Source organism: Quercus suber, unplaced genomic scaffold (genome assembly GCF_002906115.3).
Source record: "Quercus suber isolate HL8 unplaced genomic scaffold, Cork oak 2.0 scaffold_417, whole genome shotgun sequence".
NCBI classification, from domain to species: Eukaryota; Viridiplantae; Streptophyta; class Magnoliopsida; order Fagales; family Fagaceae; genus Quercus; species Quercus suber.
This window is the reverse complement of record NW_027069868.1, coordinates 358,619-368,492: the sequence shown is the minus strand read 5'-3', so window position 1 is coordinate 368,492 and position 9,874 is coordinate 358,619. Positions and strand designations below refer to the sequence as shown.

The following is a 9,874-nucleotide window of genomic DNA, read 5'->3' as shown; positions in this document are numbered from 1 at the left end:
CTTACACCCTATAGGATGTTTAGCAGGAGGCAAAGGAGTAATAGTCCAAGTATTATTGGCTTCCAAAGCAGCAATTTCAACATCCATGGCATCTTGCCACTTAAGATCAGATACTGCTTGTGAAAAACACTTAGGTTTTGTGGTAGTGCAAATAGAACAACAAAAAGACTTGTAGGCAGGAGATAAATTGGCATAAGAGAGATAGGAAGAAAGAGGATGGGAAGTACTTGATTGGGATTGATTAGAAATGGATACTAATGAGACTTGGTTACAATGATAAGCTTTAAGGTAAGATGGAGGCTTAAATACCCTAGTAGACCTTCTAGGAACATCAGTAGGCATAGCTGGAGTAGCAGAAACATCATGATCAAGAGCATCAGAAACAACATGATCAAAAGCATCAAGAAAAGCTTAATCATCTATGTCAAGATCATGATGAATTTGTACAATGGAATCAGCAGTGACTGATGAGATAGGATCAAGAAAAACTAAAGAAATAGGAGGAATGCTAGGTAAAGGAATCAAATCAGATGAAGGAAGGGAAGTGTGTGAAGCAAAAGGGAAAACCCATATTGTAAAATGAAACAATCAAAGGTCTAACTTCTGATTTTTCTTTTAAAAGGAAAACCCAAGTAGCCCTTGATGCATCATCTACAATGGTAAAAAAATATCTATGTCCAGCAGTAGTAGGAATAGAAAATGGCCCCTAAATATCCATGTGAACAAGATCAAATGAATGAAGAGCTCTTTTATTATCAAAAGGAAAGGGCAGTTTCTTTTGCTTTGCCAAAGGACATACATTGCAATCTTTAGTACAACAATTTTGAAAGAAAGGAAAAAGAAGACCTAAAGAGTGAAGTTTCATATCAGATGGATGTCGTAATCTAGAATGCCATAGAGAATACAAGTTGGCATGAGAAACAGAAGAAGAAAAATCAGTAAAGGAGCTGAACTTATGCCTGAGAAGAAAATCATCAAGAGACTTGGAAGCTTTAGAAAGACTAGATCCTTGTAACAGATAAAGTCCATCATGCATTTGGCCCATTCCAATCGTGTTCCAACAGGTAAGGTCCTGTATAAAGCAGTAATTGGAAAGAAATATAAGACAAAAGGGCTGAGAATGAGTTAAGGCACTAACAGATATCAAGTTGAATGAAAAAGAAGGCATATAAAGGACATTTGTTAGGGTAATATGTGAAGAAAGCTTAATGGTACCAACATGAGTCACAAGAGCAGCCTCCCCATTAGGCAATTCAACCACAGTATGTGAAATTGCAGTAAAAGAAGTCAATAAATGCATTGAACAAACTATTTGATCTGTAACACTAGTGTCTATAACCTAAGTTTTAACACCAAAAGCCTTTCTATTCACAACCTTAGTAGAAAAGACTAAATGTGATGAGCAAGAAACAGTACTTGCAACTGCATTGGATGGCAAAGAAACAACATTAACCATGTGAGGTTCTTGAATTGTTGAAGCCTAGTGAACTCCAATCAAAGACAGAAGCTATTGGTACTGATTATGATCACAGGATTATGATCAGCATTTGGAGCCAAGTGATGACCTTGGAACTGGTCTGCAATAGTTGAAACTTGATGAACCATTATATTCTTGTTCTTGAATTTGTAACCTGGTGGAAAACCATGGAGTTTGTAACATTTATCCACAATGTGACCCAATTTCCCACAATGAGTGCATAAGGTCTTTCCTTCCCTTTAGGATTGTTGCTTGAGCTCTTGGTAGCCAAAACAGTAGATTCAACCCTAACAAAATTGGTGACAAACCTTTGCATTTCCTCTTGGATGAACAATGAATGAGCCTTATTGACAGAAGGCAATGGATCCATGAGCAAGATTTGAGAAAACACATCATTGACTCCCATAAGAAACTTCACTGTGGCTTCTTTGGCTTGAAGATCCTTCAACCTCTTATTGATATTACACACACACTTACCACAAGTGCACTGAGGAAATGGGCTAAGATTCTAAAGCTGATCCCACAAGACTTTAAGCTGAGTGAGGTAATTAGTGAGTGATTGTTCTTCCTGATGAATCTCAGCAATTTGCTTCTGGATATTGAAAACCTTAGTGTCATTTCCTTAACTGAATGTGTCTCGAAGCTTAGTCCAAATCTCAAATTCAGTATCTTTGTAGATGATAATACCTTGAAGCTTTGGTGAAACTGAATTGATGATCCAAGTACCAACTATATTGTCAACACAAATCCAAGCTTGAACATCTGTTGGTGAATTCACCAATGGAGAAGAAATGGTTATAGAACCATCTATAAAACCAAGCTTATTTTTACCAATCAAAAACTTCCTCACTGATCTTGCCTAAGCAGAATAATTCTCTTCCCCAATTAAAGGTTGAGAAGTAAGAACAGCCACTGGATTTTCTCTAGGATGTAAAAACAAAGGATCATTGAAATTGTATGAATCTTGCGAAGAAGATGAAGATTCAGTGGTGGAAGTGTTAGCTCCTGTTGTGTCAACCATTAAAGGAAAGTGAAAAGCTTGAAAAGATTTTGAGAAGACTTGAAGAGAAACAACAATGGTGGATGTGAAAAGAAAATTCCCAAAATCTGTCAAACCCTAGAAATGGAAGCTTCTAGAGAGCTTTGATACCATATGAAAAATAGTAGAATTGGGAAAAACTAAATCGTATTGAATTAATTTAGCTTGTGCTTTTATATACAATATCGGGTTCAACCAAGAGTAAAACAGAGCTAACAAACTAAACTAACAAAATAACAACCACTCTAACGTGTGACTAACTAACCCACTCACATGTAAGCACTAATGACAGAAAATGAAAACTATCCTAAACTATAGGTCGTATTATTTTTGTGTCCCTGCCATTTTCCTAGACTTGGTATGACATGTGGGTGACGTGTCAGTAAGATGATATCATCAATTATTGGCTGCACTATACAGTAATTTCCCACCTGACCATATTTTAGTGGAGACTTAAAAGGTCTTTTCAGTACATTGTCTGTAAAAATCAGTGGCCTATGGCTATGGCTGCCGACAAAAGAAGAAGAAGAGCAGCAGCAATGCGTTCCAAGTTTTCTCTTTGTTTAAACAATCATAACATGTAGAAAATCATTAGAAAATCGATGGAAGCCTTTACCTATCTTTTTGTCTTCACAATCATATGGTCCTTCTTAAATCCTTCCAATACACTAGATACTGTTACTCCAATCCAATCAATCAGAGACGGTGACACCTTAGTTTCTGCTAATCGAAGATTTCAATTGGGATTCTTCAGCCCAGGTAATTCAAAAGGCAGATACGTGGGGATATGGTACACGAAATCTTCTGGGATAGTTGTTTGGGTAGCCAACAGAAGCACTCCACTGAACGATCACTCAGGAGTTTTGAAGGTCACTAATGGAGTTGTTATCCTTCTCAACAGCACAAATAGTGTTGCTTGGTCGTCTAATACATCAAGAACTTCAGAAAATCCAGTTTTAGAGCTCTTGGACAACGGAAATCTTGTTGTGAAAGATGAAAAGGTTGATGGCCCTGTGAACTATTTGTGGCAGAGTTTTGATTATCCTTGCGACACTTTCCTGCCGGAAATGAAACTTGGAAAGAACTTAGTGACTGGCTTAGATAGGTTCTTTACATCTTGGAAGAGCACTGATGATCCCGCTCAAGGTGAGTTTTCAATACGGTTAGATCTTCGTGGGCTTCCACAAGTGGTTGTTATGCAAGGAGACACAGTAAAGGCTCGAGGAGGATCATGGAATGGCCTTCGTCTTAATGGAAATAGTGGTTTAACACAGAATCCAGTATTTGAGCTTGAATTCCATTTCAATGAGAGTGAGGTCTATTATGAGTACAAAATCAGAAATAGTTCGGTGTTCACAAGATACATCTTAAACCCATCCGGAATTGTACAACGATTCACATGGCTGGATCGGACAAACCGTTGGGAGCTATTCTCAACAACCCCAGCAGATCAGTGTTCAAATTATGCCTTCTGTGGGGCATATGCGAGCTGCAATATTGGTAACACACCCGTATGTGCATGCTTGGAAGGATTCTTACCCAAGTCTCCAAAAGCTTGGGATTCAGTGGATTGGTCTGATGGGTGTGTTCGAAGAACTCCATTGAATTGCAGTGATGGTCCTGATAGAGATGGCTTCCTAAAGTACACAGGGTTGAAATTGCCTGAAACATCTTCTTCCTGGTTTGATAAGACTATGAGCCTCAAGGAATGTGAAGAATTGTGTTTGAAAAACTGCTCTTGCACGGCATATGGAAATTTAGATATCAGGAAGGGAGGTAGTGGCTGCTTGCTTTGGTTTGGTAACCTACTTGATATTAGAGAGATCGCAAAGGGTGCAGAAGACCAGTTCTATGTAAGATTGGCTGCTTCAGAGCTAGGTACCATTTTACTTTACACTTTTATCTCTTTTCAATTTACTATTATTATTTTTATTGTTTTTTAATGTTAAATGAGACGACAACCATGTCCTTTGACTAACAAAGTATTTAAATCTTTTTGCTAAATATTGATAAAAAATAGTGTTTTATTTGCGATAAGTATACTGTCCAAAATTATTTAGTTATTTGAGAAAAGAGATCAATTTTGGCAATAGTATTGCAAATATTGTGAGAAAAGTAAGAGAAATGAGAGATTTATTTGCAATATTATTGCAAATATTGTGAGAAAAAGTAAAAGAAATGAGAGAGAAATAATGTAATTAGAGAAGAAAGAATAGCAATTTTGGCAATAATATTGCCGAAAGTATTTTCCAATAAATTTGTACAATTTTAGCAACACTATTGCCAAAATTCATCTATCTCACACATAAACTCTATTTTTACCAATATTTAGCCAGACCAAGAGTATTTGTTTATTCTGATTTTTTTTTTTCTCCATGTTTTCTGGGGTGAAGGGAAGGAAGTTGGGGATTAATACCTATAAACAAAATTGGTAGACACTACAGAATATCTTTTAAAGTTTTCTTGTTAAACTGCAACATATCTATAAGCTTAACAATTTGAGATAAGAGTTTTCAAGAAAGTTGTTCGAAGTTCAAATCCTCCTTTCCAACTTTCAAATTATTAAAAATTATAAATGTGAAAGTGAACATATAGGGCATATATTTGTCAACCAAGTAACCTCCAGGAAATGAGGAAGTGGTGGCTTTGGTGCTGTTGAGATCTAGGGGGGTGGCCTAGGAAAATTTGGAGCCTAAGTTGATGTTTAAATTAAGGTCTTTATATATTTAAATTTAATTAAATAATTATTCATTTTTTGAAATTTTCACTCTTTTTTATTATTATATTGTGTTAACTGAGTAACAAATTATCTAGAGAACCCTTTTGAGACTTGATTAAGTTTTCACAAAACTTTTTTCTTTTTGAAATATTCTTATTGGTTAAAATTTAGAGATATTGTTTCACTAGTGGCCTCAAGCGATAGCCTAATTTCCCTAGTGGTAAGGCCGGCCCTGAGCTCTACTACTTTATCCAACTTATATGTACCCATTTCCCTATTTTAACAATTCTGAATTGTAAAGATATAGTTCTTTAGGAATATCTATCGTGGACTAATGCCAAATTAGATTTCCTTTCATTTCTTTAGTTATGTGTAATTTGAGGTTGCATACTCTTAAGTCACCCGAAGTTTTGATCTTTCAGATCATGTTGAGAAAAAGAGGCGCTTCAGCAAGAAGAAACAAGCAGGAATCATAATCGGCTCTGCAGTCCTGGGAATGATAATAATTGGATTGGTAACATACATATGGAAGAAGAAACTCAGAAACCAAGGTTCGAATTAAGAAATGGACTCTGAGAATTACTGATGCATGATAGTAGACTTGTAGCTAAGATTTTTTATTTTTTATTTTGTAAGTTATTAATTGAGAATATAATAGGAAGTAAGCGAATGCTTTTCATAAAATATCTGTTTAATTTTTTCAAGTCCAACCATCTGCTATTATTTCAGCGATGACAAAAGGAAATATTGGGAAGGAATGTGACAATGTGGGCAGGAAGGAAGACATTGAGTTACCAATATTTGATCTGACAGCCATTGCCAATGCGACTGATAACTTCTCAAACAACAAGAAGTTGGGGGAAGGTGGCTTTGGATCTGTCTACAAGGTAAGAATAACCTAACTAACTGAGCTATTTTCTTTTTCCAAAATATGTTGACCGTCTTTAAAATTTTTCAGGGTTCATTGCAAGAGGGGAAAGAGATAGCAGTAAAAAGGCTATCAAAGAATTCTGGGCAAGGAATGTTTGAGTTCAAAAATGAAGTTATTTTAATCGCAAAACTTCAGCACCGCAATCTCGTGAAGCTTCTTGGCTATTGCATTGAAGAAAATGAAAAAATGCTAATCTATGAATATATGCCTAACAAAAGCTTGGATTCCTTAATTTTTGGTTTGAGCTTTAACCCTAACTAAATCCATGACATTCATGATTAGTCTTATCATCTTTCAATAATAAAATTGTTTGTTGAGATTTCAACATATTTTTAGTGACATAAATGTGAAATTGGACAGATCAAACGAAGAGTAAATTGCTGGATTGGCATAAGCGCATCAACATAATTGCTGGGGTTGCTAGAGGGCTTCTCTATCTTCATCAAGACTCTAGATTGAGAATTATCCATAGAGATCTTAAAGCTAGCAATATCTTACTTGATAATGACATGAATCCAAAAATTTCAGACTTCGGCCTAGCCAAATCATTTGGGGGAGATCAAGGTGATGCTAAGACCAATAGGATTATTGGAACATAGTATGTACATTTTATCTCTCTTTGTATTTTATGTTGAGCTGTTTTTAAACCTCTTTTTCCATGCAATAATATTTTCTAGTGGTTATATGTCTCCTGAGTATGCAGTACATGGGCAATACTCAATCAAATCTGATGTGTTTAGCTTTGGAGTTTTAATATTAGAGATAGTGAGTGGGAAGAAGAACAGGGGATTTAGTCACCCAGAGCACCACCATAATCTTCTTGGACATGTAAGCAAGAAAAATAGCATTCTACTAAATTATGTTGCTAAACTAAACTTTTTATTAATACTAATGCTCTTTTAATAGTGTTGTGCAAGTTGGATTGTAGATCGACCCATGTAACTATTATTTTAATTTGTTTCAGGCATGGAGACTATGGATTGAAGGTAGGCCAATTGAATTGATCGATGGCTCAGTTGGTGACTTCACTCTATCCGAAATGTTACGATGCATTCATGTGGGTCTGTTATGTGTGCAACAAAGATCGGAAGATAGGCCAAACATGTCATCTGTGGTTTTAATGTTAAGCAGTGAAAGTCTGTTGCCTAAGCCAAGGCAGCCGGGCTTCTATATAGATTCACCTGAAGCAAATTCTTCATGTAGCACACCTTGTTCAACAAATGGAATCACCTTTACATTGTTTGAGGCAAGGTAGAATATAATTTCTTAAGAGGAAATGGGAGAGGTTTCTTATGAAATTTATGTAAGAATGAATTAAAAACCTCTTGCTTAACAAAAATGCTCTCTCAAGCCATTTTTGCGATATACCAGATTATATTACTTGAATTGGATAATTGTGTTTTGTGTTGCTATATGTAGAATCCCATGTGAGGAATTTACTAGATCGAACTGGGTTGTATAAGTATTACGAAGAGGCTTAACCGTAACTTGACTAGTCCTATTCAATATGATCAAAATTTGAGAAATTTTTTGTGTAGTTCTTGGTTGAAAATTGCTATCCTTGTTACCTTTTCTACACTTGTAAGTTCATTTTAATCTCTATTTAACCCTAAAATGTAATCTACAAAATATATCTCTAATCTAAGAATCTGGTGCTATATAGTCTGAACTATATGAAGAATTAATATTATTGAATAAAATAAAACGTTAACAAAATCACATCAACATAAGATTCTCTTTATTTATTTATTTATAGAATAATGGACAATTGGTTCTAGTCAAAGTAGTCAATACCATACGTGAGGTTGCTTTAGTTTGATTAGAAAAATGAAATCTTTTGGTACCTGGTTAATATCGATTACCATTTTGGGTTATCAAAAGATCTGGTACCAAATGAAATCTATTGATAGTTTGTTAATGCTAAATAGATGCTTATTTGAAAGTTCATGACCTTTTTTTTCTTACTTATACTCCGGCCCCTCCTAACTCAAAATCTTGGGTTCGTACCTTATTGGATCTCAATTCAAAATAAATGAAGTGAAGATGAAACAAATTAATGTAAAGATAATTGAAGGAAAAAGGACGTTGAGAAGAGAAGAAATTAACCACACACACACAACAAGCTACTTTATTTATTTTAACAACTCAATTAACAATACAACCAATATTTCATTTCATATTTTTACATGCAGCCCAATAAAATAAAATAAACTACACAATCAAATAATATAAACTACTCTTCTCTTTCTTCCCTATCTTCTTTTCTATCTCTCTCTCTCTCTTTCCTAAAATAGATCAACTAGCCAGTCAATACTAAACCAACCACACCAAAAACTAAACCAATCACCGAACCAACACCACCACTGAACCATTGAACTAGCCACCCAAATCACAAATTGCAACAATTCAAACCCAATGCAACCATTGAAACCAAAGACTAGCACCATTGACCACTAAAACAGAATCACCGAAGCATTGAAACCAACCACGACTGACAACCCATTCAAACCCAAGCCTCAAACACAAATTCCCATAACACACGACCCACAGCCACCATGGAACCACCGGAATGACCCATCAAAAAATGGCGAGCAACCCTATAACTAACATCCATCCACCATCATCGCTACCATCACCTTCAGTCTTCAAGCTGTCATCATCGCCATTGAGAGAGACTAAGCCGAGATGGGAGAGAGATGTAGGGTCAGAGAAAGAGAAATAAGAGAGAAAGAGGGGAGAGTTTTTTTTTTTTTTTAAAGGAAGAGAGAGAAAATTACGGAAGAAAGAGAGAGACGTTGGGTGAGTAAAAAAATTAGATTTAATTTTTAACAAACTGGCTACAATAATTGCTACAGATAGCAAGTTATTGTAGCTGTGTGTAAAAAAAAAAATTAGATGTACCAACCGGATGTTTGTGGTTTTGGGTGTGTGTAGATCTAAAATAGCAATTTGAGGGATTTTACACCCCTAATGCTAATGCTCTAAGTGAGGAAGAAGAAAGTAAGTACTAGAAGAAGATGGTTTGATGTTAAAATGAAGGGTTTTATTAACGTGTGCCCTTAGGACATATATTAGTAAAACATTTTAAGAAACTTTTTATGGAAAAATAAAAAAATGATTAACTGTTTTGACTGCTTTTTCAATTCCCCATAAAGACTTTGTCACAGTGGATAGTTAACATATGCCTTAAAGGCATACATTAACTGGACCCTAAAATGAAAGAAGAAGGTCAAGTACATTGCATTTAATAAAATATCTTTCAATTATCATTTACTTTGTGATTATCTTAGGTAGATATTATTAAATGATATTTGATGGTGTACTATAAAATTAACTCCAAACTCGTCCATGAGGGTCGTCTGAGACAAGAATGGAAAAACGACATCATGTAAAATGCTCGTCCAAATAAGGTCGTCCATCCAAGAAGTTATTTGGACAACCTCCATATATCCCAAAGCATGTCTCTCTCTATATATGCTTTGGATGACCTCCATGTTCTTATTGTGGAACGCAAGTAAAAATTGAGGTTCATTACTACAAAATGCTCCCAATGACAGTTATGGAAAATAAGACCAGAAAATATAACTTCCATGGCAGTTATAGAGGTTAACTCCAAATCTTTTGACCTCCACAAATGTGGGGGAAGTTACAAGACAAGTAACTGCTTCCATAGCATTATATAAGCACTTATCCCCAACAAATAAAGGT

At 35.4% G+C, this 9,874-nt stretch overlaps 1 protein-coding gene across 3 annotated transcripts; it reads left to right on the top strand.

Annotated features, from left to right (window-relative positions):
* The first annotated feature begins 2,981 nt into the window (after nucleotides 1–2,981).
* On the top strand, nucleotides 2,982–7,531 carry LOC111992253 (G-type lectin S-receptor-like serine/threonine-protein kinase At4g27290). 3 transcript variants are annotated; one of them, XR_002880822.2, is made up of 7 exons: nucleotides 2,982–4,394; nucleotides 5,658–5,786; nucleotides 5,965–6,122; nucleotides 6,194–6,404; nucleotides 6,527–6,764; nucleotides 6,870–6,994; nucleotides 7,131–7,246. XR_002880822.2 is itself a non-coding variant. In XM_065761534.1 (7 exons), the coding sequence occupies exons 1-7, from the start codon at nucleotides 3,119–3,121 to the stop codon at nucleotides 7,419–7,421; spliced, it is 2,394 nt and encodes a 797-aa protein (XP_065617606.1). In that variant the 5' UTR covers nucleotides 2,983–3,118; the 3' UTR covers nucleotides 7,422–7,531. The 3 variants fall into 3 exon arrangements, 2 of the variants coding, with proteins under 2 accessions (XP_065617606.1, XP_023879884.1); XM_065761534.1 differs by having other exon boundaries at nucleotides 2,983–4,394; nucleotides 6,527–6,730; nucleotides 7,131–7,531; XM_024024116.2 differs by having other exon boundaries at nucleotides 2,983–4,394; nucleotides 6,844–6,994; nucleotides 7,131–7,531.
* Nucleotides 7,532–9,874: the final 2,343 nt, after the last annotated feature.

Coding starts and splice junctions, on each gene's coding strand:
- LOC111992253 (XM_024024116.2), top strand. CDS start 3,119: ATGGAAGCCTTTACCTATCTTTTTGTCTTCACAATCATATGGTCCTTC. Junction 5,787..5,964: donor GAAGAAACTCAGAAACCAAG/GTTCGAATTAAG, acceptor CTATTATTTCAG/CGATGACAAAAGGAAATATT. Junction 6,405..6,526: donor CTTGGATTCCTTAATTTTTG/GTTTGAGCTTTA, acceptor GAAATTGGACAG/ATCAAACGAAGAGTAAATTG.